Here is a 15,906-nt window from a genome sequence, read left to right on the forward strand (position 1 = left end):
TGCTAGTTTGGCCACTGTGCAGGCTCTTTGCCTCTTAAAGGAGTTGAGGAAAATCAACCAATGACTGTGCTATTATTCTATCTGAGCATCTCCCATGAACTTACTCCTTTCACGATCCTCCTCTCCTATAAAACCAAGTTCCCATTCCTGATGCATCCTTTTCCTCTGTCTGAAAGCTATCAAGTGACTAAATGTTAATGCTTTTGACTATTTTGTTGAAGTTTTGCAAACTCACTAGTTTGTCAAACATTCAATCCCAGTATCAAGGGCATGGGTTGTAGAAGATAGTTTGTATTTCTTATTGAATGCTTTGATTCCTTTGAATTAAATCTGAGGTTTTTTGATATTTGGTTTAGGAGTCCCTTTTCACTTTATTTTCTGATGACTTAAAATTCTGTTTGGTTATTTTTATATTAATTTATTCTCAGGTTTCAACTTTAACTTTGATGCTACAACTTCACACCAGAACTTAAAAGTTGACGATTTTAATGTTGAATGGGACTCTTCAGGAGGAAAAGGGCAGGAGAGTAAAATAAAAGGAAAAGAAAATAAGGGCAGGTAATTTTTTATTGTATTAAGTTTGTTTAGAACATACCAGAAGTTGCTGTTTTGTTTTAATCTGTTACTGTTTTTCAGGATCATAATATATGGATTGAAATTTCTACAAGGGAGGGCTTATATTCAAAGATGCTTGTGATACAATTTTATTTCAACATGAAATGAACAGAATTGTGCAATGAACTTATTATTGCTAAAGCGCAAACTATTTGAAAGCATGAACATTGTGGATGATGTATTCAGTACTATTTGTGTCTGAGTGGACAAAACAATTGTCCTAAACTGGAAAGCATTTGGCTTCCTCTTTTTTCAACCATGTGCTGTACAATTTCTACCATATATAGTTCCTAGCTTTTGCTGAAAATTTTGGTAAGCTCCCCCTCTACCCCCACCCACCCCAGTTTTGTTCTAACATTACAGAAACTCCATTTATGAAAGTGAATGGGACTTCGATAAAGTTACTGTACAGGAGCAAGAGAAACCTGTAGAAGTCAATTCAGCATTTAAAAGTTATTCCAGCATTTAAATCAAAACAGAAATCTCAAAATTATACACTTGCATGTGAATTGGCTTGTAGAGTTTCAGTAATTGGTTCTCTATGCCTACCCTCATGCAGTAATATTGTAGGAAAAATATACATTGTACAGTAAACCTGATAATCCACTGTCTCATCATTTGGAAATCCGAATGGTTCCGTATATGGTGCACCAGACTTGGATCCCCCACTCCTGTCCCTGGTTCTCTTCCTTCCCCCCTTCCACCCACCCCCCCCCCCCAACCTTATCCACAAAAGCCCTGGTTCTCTCTCTCCCTCCCCCCCTCCCTCCCTCCCCCCCTCCCTCCCTCCCCCCCTCCCTCCCCCTCCCCCCCTCCCTCCCCCTCCCCCCCTCCCTCCCCCTCCCCCCCCTCCCTCCCCCTCCCCCCCTCCCTCCCCCTCCCCCCCCTCCCTCCCCCTCTGCTCCCATTAAGCTCCCCCACAGCCCCAGTCTTCTCCTACAACCCTGTCTTTCCATCCCTTCCTCTCACTCTTTTCAAGCTCCACCAGTTCCCAGTACTGCTCACCCCCTATCCCCCTTCAAGCTCTGCTGGGGCACCAGTTCACAGCAGAGGCGCTCGCTCGCGCTCTCTCGCACTCTCTTGCACTCTCTTGCACTCTCTCTCCCCTTTCAAGCTCCACTGAGACCCTTGCTCCCTTTGAGCACCACCAGAAACCCAATTTCCACCCCACCCCATCCCCTGCTCCCTTGAAACTCGGCAGGTTAGCTGGAAAATTTTACTACTATACAACAAAAATAAGTGAATTCAGTGTTGGTATTAATTGGAATAACATTAATAGTCTAGAAAATCTGCCTGTCCAGCATCACGAAATCCAGATTAACGGTTTTACCATACACACAAATCCAGTGATAGAATAAAATGCATGTATTAATCCTAGAATTGCTAATACCTTTTTCCAATTTCTATGCCATTCCTGCTTTTATTGAAAAACTTTAAAACTGATAAAGCCTGGTAAAGATAGGAAAGTTATACAGTTATCTCAGATTCTTCTACTTCTGTAGGCACATTTAAGGAATAGTCCAAAACTGAGATTTGAATAGCAGAGATTCATTGGATTTTGCTCTTGCAAACGGAACCCTTTTTTGTTAGCTAGGAACAAAGTGTAAAGTAGAATGTGAAAACCTATCCATGCGTAATTTTTAATTTTCCCTAATGTTCACAATGTATTGTGCTAATCCCCTTATTTTCATCATCTCACAGTGGCCAGGTTTCCTTGGTGAAGAGGAACATGAGGTGAAATATGATAATTGCATAGTTTGAGCTTAGCTGGAAGCAGTAGCCTGCTGATAACTGTACTTGTATTGCCTGCACTAATGGAAGTATTGTGCAACTGATCTAACCTGTTCTGTTTCAATTCCCTTTTTTTTGGTTTGGAATGCATCTACTTTGTACAGGTTGCAATTGACAAGACCAGTCCTTGATTTATTTAGGGCACCGAAAGTCTAATTTTATTTGGCTACAGTTAGGGCTGTTTGGATTAGATATTTGGCCACCTCATGATATATCAGTAATGTTCCTGACCCCACTAACTGGTTTTCAAAAGAAACTAAAAATTGCTATCAATATATTTGAAAATTTGAGTGAGGTTATCAGTGAAATTTGTTGTAATAAAAATAAAAATAAAATGGCTTGAAATGGTACTAATGCAATGCTTCATACCACATCATACATTTCTGTGAAATCCAAAGAACTGAATTATAGTAAACAGATAAATCTGTTTCAAAGGAAATACAGCATCCAGTATTTTTTTTGTTTACAGATGAAGTGATATGTGTTCCTTTGGAAGTGTAATAGCTGGTAGAAATGGATTTCAGTATTTTTTTTAAATCCATCTTTGGGATCTAAGTGCTGCTTTCAAAGCCGATATTTATTGTCCATCCCAAATTGCCCTTGAGAAGATGGTAAATTGTGTTACATGTGGATCAAGTATTGACTTGCCAATTCAGTAGTTCCTTCCCAAAAGTTCAAATTGCAGCACCTTTGCCTAAATTGCATTTTTCAATAAACAGATGATTCTGGAAATGTCCAGTATCTATAGGGAGAAACAGTAATCATATTGTAACAATGGTCATTCATCAGAATTGGAAAATATTACAAACCAGTCAAGGCAGTGGGGAAAATGTGATTAAAGAACAAAAGATAACCAGGAAAAGCGCTGGAATATGAGTATGGTAACGGGGCTCTTAGGAAATAATGTGATTGGACAGAATTAACATGGAATTATGAAAAGAAAGTTGTGTTTGACAAATCTTTTAGTTTTCTGAGATAATAGTTAACAGATCAAGACAAGCCACTTGATGGAGTGCAGGACTTCTATAGAGCATCATGCATGAGATTTAAACACAATTAGAAACATGGTACTGGGGCTACTGTACTGCTTAATGGATAGAAGACAAGGTTGCAGATTGGGATAATGTGACTAGAAGGATGCCACAGAATTTGGTGCTGTAATCCCAGCTGTTCACAAATTATATCCATGATTTGGATGAGGATCTCGAGTAATGTTTGCCACAGATACAAAGCTAGCTGGCGATGCAGACTATAAGGAGAATGCAGAGAAGTTTCAGGGGGTGGGGGGGCATAATATAGATGGGTCAAATGATTGGGCAAGGACATGGCAGATGGAATATAATGTGGAAAAGTACCAGGTCATTCAGTTTGGTAGAAAAAAATAGAAAGGTAAAGTATCTTTTAAATGATGAGAGACTGAAAGGTGTTCGTGTTCAGAGGGACCTGGGTCCCTTGCATATGAATCAAAGTTAATGTGCAAATACAGAATGTAATCAGAGGGACAAAAGATATATTGGCCTGCACTGCAGGGGGATTTGAGTACAAGGTTAGAGATGTTTTACTTTGATTAAATAAGCTGTTAGAATACTGTGTACAAGTTTGATCTCCCTTTCAAAGGAAGGATATTTCTGGTGAAATAAGCTTGATTTAATATCAAAGTAGCTGTTGGTGTGAGATTCAAGTTTTGCTATTCACTTGCATCTTTTGAACATTAGAATTCAGAATTTCTAAATTATGCCACTTTCTATATAATTGCTACATTTTTTTCTTCTATTTCTTGGCTTTGCACAGCATTCCTGAATCCTTGATGCTCCAACAATTCCAAATGCTTCACTTCAAGTCATCTTAATTATGCTTAAGAGTGGACTTTAGTTGAGACATAGTCATATCATATCCAGTTAAATGCTGCATATTAAGCTAGAGAGGGTGCAGAAAAGATTCTCAAGGATGTTGCCTAGATTGGAGGGGCTTGAGTTATAAGGAGAGATTGGATAGGCTGGGTCTGTTTTCCCTTGAGCGAGCAAAGGAGCTAAGGGGTGACTCTATAGAGGGTTATACAATTATGAATGATGTAGATAGGTTAGATGGTCTTTTTCCCAGGGTAGGGGTAGGGGGCATAGGTTTAAGATGAGAGGGGAAAGATAGGGGATCTGAGGGGCAAGTTTTTGCACACAGAGGGTGGGGGTATATGAAATGAGCGGTCAGAGGAGATGGTAGAGGCAGGTACAATTACAATGTTTAAAATAAAACATTTGGACACACATGGATAGGAAAGGTTTAGAGGGATATGGGCCAAACACAGGCAAATGGGATTAGTTTAGATAGGCATCTTGATGGGCGTGGACAAGTTGGGCCAAAGGACCTGTGTCCGTGCTGTATAACTCTATAAATCAATTTGTTCAAACTTCATTCTGGAGACAGACCAACCAATAACATTAATTCCTAATTTACTTTGTTCCAAAAGTCTTAATTTCCATTCTCTTCAAATGATTAACACTCAAGCATTTTAAAATCTGATTATTGAAATTTTGCAAGCTGCCTACTAATGAGTTTGTTTTCAAAGGTATTTCTAGATCCATTCCTTTGTGTTAGTGCTGCATAACTATGATCATCCAGGAAGAATTAGATGTAGGAAAAATTGTTGAAAATCAAGTTTTGCAGAGCATCTTCTCAAAAATAGCTGTGGTTATCAGCTCTTTTGCCCTAGTAGATAAGCTCATTTAATTTTATTATAAAAGCATGCCTCTTAAATAAAAATTGATTGCACTTGCCCCTCTAAGTGATTGTGTAGAAGCACTGTTTCCTGTGGTTGAATTTATCAGCTGTTTACAGTTTATTTCCTGATTAATGCCTGCTTTATGAAAAGCATATATGATGTAGGATGATGATTCCTTCAAATGCCCACTTCATTTCCGAGAGTATAGCATTTATTTGTGATTATGAACTTAGAGGCATTTTACGTGAGATATTTTAAATAAGGTACACTTTTAGAAGCAGTTTGAACTTGTAAGTAAGGGCATTTCATAAACTTTTAAACCTAACATCATGGAAATGTGGTTTAAAACTTCTTGTTTTTTCAATATAACATCAAATTCATTCTGGTGGGGTTGTAGATTATCTGCTGGACTCCAGTTTTACATCCTTCTGTTTTGGGAGCTGAAGTGAGCACTTTTTAGGCAATCCTCTATCAATCCATCATAAGTCCAATGTTAACTTATTTGCTTTTTCTTTCCTGCGGATTCATTTGCATTCTCTGGTAAGTTTTGCTTGCCTTAAGTTATGCCTGTTCTATTTTTTATTAAACCCCCAACCCTGCACGTGCATGTTTGTGTTTCACTCTACACATCCTGTCTGTGGTTTACCCAAAATATCAAACACTGGACTGATGATTCAGTAAACCCTTGCCTTAGTCTTTGGACAGCTGTTCAAAGGATTTATAAAAACAGGATTGGGCTGAGGGTTAGCTATATAAAAATGTTACCAAATGCTGATGGGCTACTGGAATTGTAGAGTAGCCTGAATAAAACATTTAGAAATTTGTTGAGATAAATGTCACGTGGCTTTGCTGTTAATTGCAGTTACTCACTTATCCCATGAGCTCTACCTAAAATCTTGTTAAATAAGCAGTTTTGTTTTAATTACAAATTAAATAGCACCAAATAAGATTTGTACACTTGTCCCAAAAGAACACTGGAATGTAAGCTTCTCTTAGTTTGTGATTCTGTTTCTATAACTTATTCCTTTTCATTTTGGCCTCATTTATTGAATATAAGTTGATGTTGGTTTCTGTTAATTTTTCTATAGAAGTGGTACACCATCACCAAAAAGGACATCCATGTCCTGCAGACCAGGATCTGGAAGAAGTAACAGAGATCGTTTTTCTGGTGAATCATATACAGTATTAGGTAAAACCATGCCTCTGTGTTCATTAAAGATGCAGGATAGTCTCTTTCCCACCACCAGCCCCCAAGTGTATTCTATACTGAATCTTGCATTCTGTTGATACTTTCCACATTGCAGAAGAATTGAGTAAAAATGGGAATGTTGTTTGAGCTTAGATGAGTTCATTATTTTGTGCACTGTGGCATGAAAGTGTGTACCAGTGTGTTTTGGGGTTGTGAAGGAAGTACAGAGTGGAAATGTTAGAAGAATAGTGGAGATATTTAGGATGGTTGCTACATAACTGATTATTTTAGGAGGGGCAGAATTAGCTCTGTAGGTTTTCTTACCTGTACTTATTGGTTTTCAACTCCAAATCGTAAATGTAAACACATACCCATATAATCATTAGCAGCCTTATCAATTTGAAAAAAAATGCTACTGGCATTATTGTGGTTTTTAAAGATGGGTGCAACTATCCTCCCCCCCAACAATATTTAATTCATTAAGAAAGTAGTTCAATAATTCAACCAGTAACCCAGAGGCCTGGACTGACAATCCAGGGATCCAATTTCAGGTTCCACCATGGCAGTTACAAAATTTTATATTCCGTTAATAATCTGGAATTTTTTTTAAAAAACAGTTAAATGTTGCTAATGACCACAAAACTATAAGATTGTCTTAAAAGCCACTTGTTACACTAATGTCCTTCAAGAAAGGAAATCTGCCCCATATGACTCAATACCCATTGTAATGTGGTTGACTCATACTCTGAAATGCCTACTGACAAATGAATTTTTAAAAAAATTTCAGTGACCTGCAAAAAACACTTTTGAATTTTAAACATTTGTTTGAGAGACTGGTGCTCTGATTTTTTTTCTGAAAAAAAGGTTTCATCGTTACCTCTGTGTAGCGGTAAATCCAAGGCCATTCTATTCATCTTCAGTTGATGGTGCAACGTCACAATTAATGGGTTATTATAATTTGATGCTTCAACAGAAATCATGAAAACTGCCAGAGTTTTAAAGTGTGCAGAAACACAGGGCCCAGATGTATATTTGCATATATCCTTAGAGGGAAGGCATGTTGAGCGAATGGTTGGTGAAGCATATAGAGGTCGATAAAAGCAGGTAAGTTATGTTGAACCTGCAGAAAACACTGAAAGGGCCACAGTTGTTGTGACCTATTTGGCTTAACACATTTAAAGAAGAATGTGAAGATAATGGCCCCAAGAGCAGGGAAACATGGATTCGACATCAGGAGGAAAAGATACAGTGGATATGTAGAGAATAAAAGCTTGAACACATTTAGACACTCCTTCATTGGAAGTTATGTCCAACACTTTAACTACCTGGCTATCATCTTTGATCTTTGTCTAGTGGTAAAAGGCCTTAAATTAGTTCATCGAGTGAAAAATGTCGTAAAAACCCAAGTTGTTTATTTGTGCTAAAGTGTTGTGTATCAGCCACAGTGAACTTACAACTGTGTTTGTACTCCACAGGAGACGCAGTCGTAGAAAGTGGGCAACATTATTGGGAAGTGAAGCCTCAAAAAGACTGTAAATCCTATAGTATAGGAGTGTCTTACAGAAATCTTGGCAAGTTTGATCAGCTGGGGAAGACTGTTACATCATGGTGTGTTCACGTTAACAACTGGCTGCAGGCATCCTTTGCTGCTAAACACAACAACAAAGCTAAAGCCATGGACGTGCAGGTTCCAGACAAAATAGGCGTATACTGCGACTATGATGGAGGTAGCTTTCTTGTAAACAGATATCAAAGCTTTATTTATATTTTCCTAATTTCTCGTCTTCACCTGTGTTGAGGTCTGCCAGAGTTATGCTGATAGTTTTGATGTCAATTAAGCTTTGGGCTGAATAGTACTGGATCCATCCCATGGCCTGGACTCTCTATCCCCACCAGCAATTCTGTTATACAGATGCAGTGTGGTGGATTAGCTGACACAGTGTGTCCAAAAAAAAGTGCCTAGAGGCGAGTAGACTTAAGGTGTCTTGCTGTTTTTAAATGTTTCCGATGGTCAGACATTTAATAACTAATCGTATATATTTGAATAATTAAACACACTGAAATACTTATTAAGAAGAAAACTTAAAACATTAAAATAAAGCAAAAAAAAATGGAGTCACTATTGGCATGCTGTGGTGAGTGTGGTGGTGGAGTTGGGAGGTCAGAGTATATCAAGTCATTTTGGAGATCAAACTATGTTGCATCGTCAGCTGTAATTCAGAGGAATTCAGGCCTTTGAAAGGTTACAAAAGAGCACACAGCAGTTTTATCCTTTTAATACTACTGAGAGTCATCTATCTTGAAATTACTGTCATTCTTTCTAATCCAGTACACTTGGTACACATTTTAGACATGGAGATTGTGTTCAAGTGAACTTTTCATAAATTGAAACACTCTATATTACTTTATAAAGAACAATTAATAAAGTAATTTTGAATGAATCCTCTGGAATTAACATGTAAGAATAACCTCCTGTTTGAATATATTTAATAATTTGACTTCAACTGCTTTCTGTGGTAGAGAATTGCACAAAGCCATCACTCTCTGGGAGAAGTTTTTCCTCATCTTGGTTTTCGTTTATTCCATATTTGACAGTGAACCCTGTACTCCCTGCCATTGCAAACAACCTTCCTACATCTAACAAGCTGCTGGAGTAACTGAGCAGGTCAGGCAGCATCTGTGGAGGCAAAGGGATAGTCAACGTTTCGAGTTGAGACCCTGCATCCCTTTGCCTCCACAGGTACTGTCTGACCTGCTCAGTTACTCCGGCTTACTTTTTGCTCCATTTCCCAGCATCTGCAAGTCTTCTGTTTCCTTTCTGCATCTAATCTATTCTAATAGAGTTTTGTGGGTTTCTGTGATTCCCTATAAATGATCTAAACTCTAATAAATATAAGTTGAATTGATCCAATCTTTCTCCATAAGTCTGTTCTGCATCCCAGAGTTCAGACTGGTGAACCTTTGCCAAAACCCCTCCATAACAAGAACATCCCTCCTCAGCTAGGAGATAGAAGCTGCACACAACATTGAAGGTTAGATCTCACCAAGGCCCTGTACAATTGCAGCAAGACATCCCAGCTCCTATACTCAACTCCTCTCACTATGAAGACCTGCATACAATTTGCCTCAATTGAATACTGCACGTGGTGCATAAGGACACTCAAGTTTTGTTGCACCTCCCCCTTTCCCAATATGTTGCCGTTCAGAAAATATGCTTTCCTGTTATTGCCATCAAAGTGAATAAGCTCACAGTTATCCACGTTACAGTGCATCTTCCCACTCCTTCAACCTGTCCAAGTCAACCTGGGGCTTTTCTGCAATGTCCACAAGGTTCACCCTCTCATCCAACTTTGTGTCCTTGGCAAGCTTACTGACATTACATTTAATTCCCTCAGTCAGATCATTAATATATATTGTGAATACCCCACTAGTCAATGCCTCCCACTCAACCAGTTCTCTGTCCATATCAGCACCTTAACACAATCCCATGTGCTTGGTAATCTCTTTTGTAAGAGTTTATCAAAAGCTTCCTTAAAGTAAGAAGTGGTTAAAAACAAGTGGACTTATTTCTGGAATAACTGAATTGTTTTATGAGGAGTAATTCAATAGATTAGGTCTACATTCTTTGACTTTAGCAGAATCAGGAGTAATCTAACTGAAGCACAACTCTTAAAAGCTGCTGGGAGAGTTTTCCTCTTCGCAGGGGAGTTGAGAATAATTAGTGATAATTTATGAATAAGAAACCAGACACAGAGTGAAGTAACTTATCTTAGTTCTCAAAGGATTGTGTATCTGGAATTCTCCACCCCAGAGAAAAATATATTGAATAATGTAGTTGAATCAAGGGACTGGATTCTTCACCACCACCTGCTTGCAAGTAGGAGAAAGAAATAGAAAAAAAGTGCTTTAATTATTAGATGATAAGGAATGGATGCAAACTTTTGTGTGGAACATAAATGCTGGCATAGGGCATCTCAATGCTAACTTTGCTTTTTTTTTCTGCTTACTTTGTCACTCCCTTGAGTTCCTCAAAATGTGCCTATTTGACTAAGCTTTAAGTGATGAAACATCTGTGGTTTGGCTTCAAATTATACTGGGCAAAGATATTACTACAGTATCTTGTTATGTTTATGTTATACCATTCTCTATATATAACTGTACCTAAACTAATTGTGGAAGTCATATTTTATTTTAGTCCATTTGATTATCTGATGCATCTTACCTTTTTTCACTCTTAAGAAACAAAGTTAACTTTGTTTCACTCTTAAGAAAATGTAAGTATTCCCTTGTAAATTTGCATTTTGCTTTTGTAGGTCAAATTTCCTTTTATAATGCTGATACGAAGCAATTATTACATACTTTCAAGACAAAATTTACTCAACCAGTAATTCCAGCATTTATGGTAAGTGACTAATCAATGTTATGCCAGAGGACAGTTTTGCATAATGGCTTGTAAAGTGCCATAGTTCATAGAATCTTAAACCTAGTGACACAGCAGTTCCAATTTTGTACAAATGATTATGTGCATTTCTACAAATAATGAAAAGTTCATAAAAATTAGTACATGAAAACATGTTGGATATTATACACAAAAGTGAAGTTTCTAGGATGTAGGCAAGACATTCATTAGATGTTTTTCATTAATAATATGGTACAAAATATATAAATAACTTCATCAATGAACTGAATAGCATTTGTTCTTGAATTAAAAGGTTCTGCCCAGATAGTCCTGATGAGTGTAAATGCAGTCAAAGTGGTGCACTTGAACTTCCATTTGTGATAAGGTGCCACATAACAGACTTATCAGCAAACTTGAAATACATCCCATAAATGGGACATTAATGGCATGGAAGTAAAGTTGGCTACAGAGGGTCATGGTGAATTATTGTTTATTAGACTAGAGTAAGGTAAAGAGTGACACTCTGCAGGGGTTGGTGCAAAGGCCATTGATTTTTTTTCTATATTAATTCCTAGAATAAGGGTACAAGCCACAGTTTCTAGATATGTGAATAACATAACTTGACAGTATTGTGAATTGCACAGAGAATGGTAATAGATTGCAACAAGATATAGATAAAGAAGCTGATGCAATGGGCAATGGTGTGGAAGATGAAGTTTAATGCAGAGAAATGAGAACTGATACATTTTGGTTGAAGAATGAGGAGAGGAAGTATACTGAGAGGTCTGCAGGAGCAAAGGACCTGGCAGTAGGCACAAATCATTGAAGTGGCAGAGCAGGTTGAGAAAATGTACACAATTCTGGGCTTTATCAACTGAGGCAGAGAGTATAAAAGCAGGAAAGACATGCTGAACCCCTACAAAATGTGGTCTAGCTTCAGCTGAAGTATTGTCTTCAATTCTGATCACCACATTAAAGGGAGAATGTGAGAGCATCAGAGGGGATCCAGAAAAGATTTACAAGAATTATTTCTGGGATGAGGGACTACAGTTACAAAAATACATTAGAGAGGCTAGGATTGCTTTCTTTAGAAAAGGGAAGGCTGAGGGGAGTTTTGAGTGTATAATATGATGAGGGGTCTGGATGGAGTGAAGAGTGGGAAGCTGTTCCTGTGGTCAAGGGGTAGAGGAATAGAGATCATAAGTATAAAATGAAGGGGAAGAGAATTAGAGTGACATGAGAATATTTTTTACCAAGCATGTGGTTGGAATCTGGAAAGCACTGCTTCCAGCTGTAGCTTTTGAAGGAATTCATTTGATAAGCATATGGTATAGAAAAAAATCTCAAGGCTACAAGAAAAGACTGGTGGGTGGAAATGGAAAGTTGCTCTGATGGAGAGCTGGCATAGGCATGATGGGCTGAGTGGTTGCCTCCTGTGCTTTAACCATTCTATGCTTCTATAATGTTATATTCTCATAATAATTTAAAATTAGCTTCATTAGTTTGGAGTAAACATGTTAATTGTATGCTTTAGGAAATATCTGATTTATTAATTGACATTTTCCTCCTCTTGTAGGTCTGGTGTGGTGGCCTAAGCTTGTACACAGGACTCCAAGTACCAAGTATTATAAAGTCCTTCCAGAAGGGCGATGGCGGATTGAGTGGCTCTGCAAACAGTTTAATTACTCTTGCTCAGTAACCAAGTGCGTGAGACTAACCTACATGGAGTGGTGTGATTTTTAGTTTTTCACTGATTTGAAAATCTGTCATACTAGCAATGGAAGCTTGGATACGATGGACCAATCCCACTCTGTTTCTTCTTGTGCACCCAGTTACGGCAGAAATTTCCAGTGTGTACTAGACACGTGCTGAATCGTAACTCAGGGTTACATCCATAGTCAACCATGTCCATGTTTTCATGAATTTCAAAAACAGACATTTCTGTATAGTTTACATGCACTACTTCAGGTTTTTATCCTCTGTGTGCACTCTGTACTCATGCCATTATTCCTTTAGCTAGAAGGAACATGTAAAAATCACAAAAAGAACTAAATTGATTCTTTTGCTTGGCTTATAAAACTGACCTAGAGGTATGATGGAGAAATGTATCATTCCTCCTTTTGGGTGGGATAATTTGGCTAGAATGCCAGGAATTGATTGTCTTTTGGAATTGGAATGTTTGGTAATCAGGCTGAATGCAATGATTGCACAAAACTATAAAAACACCAAAGCATGATGTTTAAACTTCCCTTTCAGTGTGTATGTGTTTTAAAGCTGCCTTATTTAATGCAACTTGAAGTGTAAATTAAGGGAATCTAAAACCACAGAAGATAAGTAGTTGTTATAGAAGTGTTTGCTGGCGAGGACTTTTTATTAAAGCTAAGGGAATCTGCTAAACACTGCTTAGTAGAGCTGCTTCATCATAGTGCAGCACCACAACAGTTACATTTCCAAACACATTGGATTCAGAGTTGGACTTTACCAATTAACAAATGGAATCCTGTAGTGTGCTTCATGAGCTATATTAACTAGCATTGAGAATTGTTGAGCCTGTTAAGTGGTAAATTTGCAGATCACTTGTGTTAAAATGTACTGAAGCTGTCAGCAAAGGTGGAATGACAATTAGCCTGCCTGAGCTGTGTAAAAAAAAAAGAAACACTATACCCTCTCTACAACACGGTGTGCATGCTCGCTGTCTAATATTAGTGCCTATGAAGCCATGGCTTCTTTAAGTTGTCAGAAAGATAAATATTCTGTAAAAGTCTTGACATTCATCCTTATGGTATAATGAATACATTCATCAACTAGTTTCATATTGTCCACATGGTTTCACCAGACAGCATTAATCCACTTTATGAGCCACTTCCAGCATACCTTTAATCATCACCTCCAATTCAGTCTGTCAAACCATCTCATTGAATTTCTGTTCCCGGGAGTTCTTAGCTCAAATCTGTATTCTATCTCACTGTTCCATGGGTCAAGACAGGAAACCGAGGGGCCTTGTTTCTCCTGTTAGAACAGGTGAATCTGAATTTTGGATCAAATTGTAATTAGTCATAAAGCGTTTGTCACATCACATCTCTGCAATCGTAGGTTATTTAACTGAAAATAAATGCTATCGAGCAAAATGTGAAAGTGAGCATCATTTCAAGTAGTCGTATGCACTTTAAGAATGTCAAGTATTTATTTCCATTCCAGTTTTTTGCTCTCCACCTTCACCTGGGTAGTTTTTATTAATGTTCAATTTATTTACTAAATAAACTTGCATTACTATGTTTTGTAATGGTTCTAAACAGGATTTGGATTTACTAGTTTACCTAAAATAACTTTAATTCCAGGATACCAATTAAGATAATAGGGGAGAGAAATTGGAGGAATCATTCATTTAGAGATACTGGCAGGGCAAATGATTGCTGCTTTACTAGTGTCAGAAGGCAAATAGCTCACCACTGAAATAAGTATTCATCTTGCTCAAAGGGGTTTTGTCAGAACTGTGAATTCAGATTTTCTTTTAATGAAGCATAGGATATCAAACTGAGGATTTTTAAATTGTCAAAATGAACATGTTGTATCCTTGAACCACAAAACATCAATATTGTACAGATGTTTAAAGGATTATCCGCAAAATCACATTCTTGAAGTACAAAATAGTAATTACAAATGATCCTCTCAGCTGTATTTAAAAAAAATTACCAAGTGCAGGATTCATTTACCTTTGATTAATTCTCATAACTTGTGGAAACTACTGTATACTGGCACCTACTACAAACTAAATATTTGTTGGCATCTACAGTTTTCATTGTATTGAGCAATAATTTTGTTATTTATTGTCTATGGTTTAATTAGGAAATATATCACTTGTACAACAATAGACTAATTCCTCCATTGTTATTATCCAAGACTTGAGCATTAGTCTTTGTCCTAATAAAACTTGGTTTTATTTCCAGAAGAATAAATGACACTTAGATAAACATACCATTCAAAATTATCTTGTCAATCTTAAATGCCTCAGATATCAAGTTATCTCTAACCTTACTCCTGTTAATGTTGAATAAATTGAATATTTTTAAGACAGTTTATGCATTTGGCTTTACAAAAAGGAAGTATGGTGTTAGCAATTTTTTGACCTCTTGGAGGTTTTGCACTGGAAGATGCCAACCGAGAAACCATTTATTTCAACTAGATATTTACCACTGTAATTCCGGTATAACTTGTATAAGATCATCAGAAGGAAGTATAACAGTACTGTTTTAAACATAGATGTCATGTTTACTGCAACAAGTGTTATGTTTTGAACTATGTCGTATTACAAATGATCCTATTGACTGTCGTATTGTTGAACTGCAGCAAGTAACTTTGCATCATTTTTCTGCGGTGAATGGGATCTGTGATTATCTTCGTTGCTGTAAATTCATAGGATGTACCTGTTGTTGGCTAGAGTTCTTTAACATAAGCAAGTGAGCTGTAATTATGCAGACTGCAACAAAGCACAGTTATAAATGAACATCGTGTGATCTTTCGAGAATGTGTTGCAAAAGTTTACAAATCTCATTTATTCTGTCTTATATTTCTCCTGTTCTCCACCAGATCATAATCAATGCAGAGTTACTAGCTACATGATTTAGGTCCTGCTGAGTGAACAATATTTGTTTTAAATTGGGCTTCCTTGTTTTAATATAATGCTTGTTTCTAATGGCTGAGATGGAATATTCACCAACCCCCAAGACTGTAAACTAGGAAGAGCCTGTGCAACAGATGTTTGTAATTTCAATAGTAGTTTAACTTACTCAGGGTTAGAGAAATTACCAAATATACAGCAAAAAAAAGTAGTAACTATGCCGTCTACACAATAAAAACCTGCTTTGAAAACAATTGTTTACATTTAATTATTTATAATTTTGTCAAATTATTGATGGAGAGCATAATACAAGCACTGATTGTTGAATGCCTAGTGATGAGCTTTCTTGGGGAAGGGGGAAAATTCTGGTTATGATCTTGTTTCATTAGTTTTGGCAGTTTTAAGTATAGGTAAAGCTGGAAAGATCAGATGACATTATCTGACTCATTTCAAGTATTTAGCAACATTTGGATACATTAGTGTTTACAATATGTAACCCCATTCCATAATGGGTTATAATAGACATAATTAAATGGTATGCAATTAATTGCATACTGCCTGTGACATGGTGTCAGTAC

The 15,906-nt window shown here is 37.2% G+C and overlaps 1 protein-coding gene across 2 annotated transcripts in view; it reads left to right on the forward strand.

Annotated features, from left to right (window-relative positions):
• The window catches only part of fsd1l (fibronectin type III and SPRY domain containing 1-like), a 68,554-nt gene extending 52,979 nt beyond the window's left edge, over window positions 1-15,575 (forward strand). The window contains exons 9-13 of one of the 2 annotated variants that reach the window (XM_052019554.1): window positions 429-558; window positions 6,211-6,311; window positions 7,787-8,038; window positions 10,625-10,713; window positions 12,287-15,575. In XM_052019554.1, the coding sequence (XP_051875514.1) occupies window positions 429-558; window positions 6,211-6,311; window positions 7,787-8,038; window positions 10,625-10,713; window positions 12,287-12,409 (695 nt within the window). In that variant the 3' untranslated portion in view covers window positions 12,410-15,575. The remainder of the gene's footprint in view (window positions 1-428; window positions 559-6,210; window positions 6,312-7,786; window positions 8,039-10,624; window positions 10,714-12,286) is intronic. The other variant, XM_052019555.1, reaches the window with a different exon arrangement.
• Window positions 15,576-15,906: the final 331 nt, after the last annotated feature.

This window comes from Pristis pectinata, chromosome 7 (assembly GCF_009764475.1).
Source record: "Pristis pectinata isolate sPriPec2 chromosome 7, sPriPec2.1.pri, whole genome shotgun sequence".
Taxonomy (NCBI): domain Eukaryota; kingdom Metazoa; phylum Chordata; class Chondrichthyes; order Rhinopristiformes; family Pristidae; genus Pristis; species Pristis pectinata.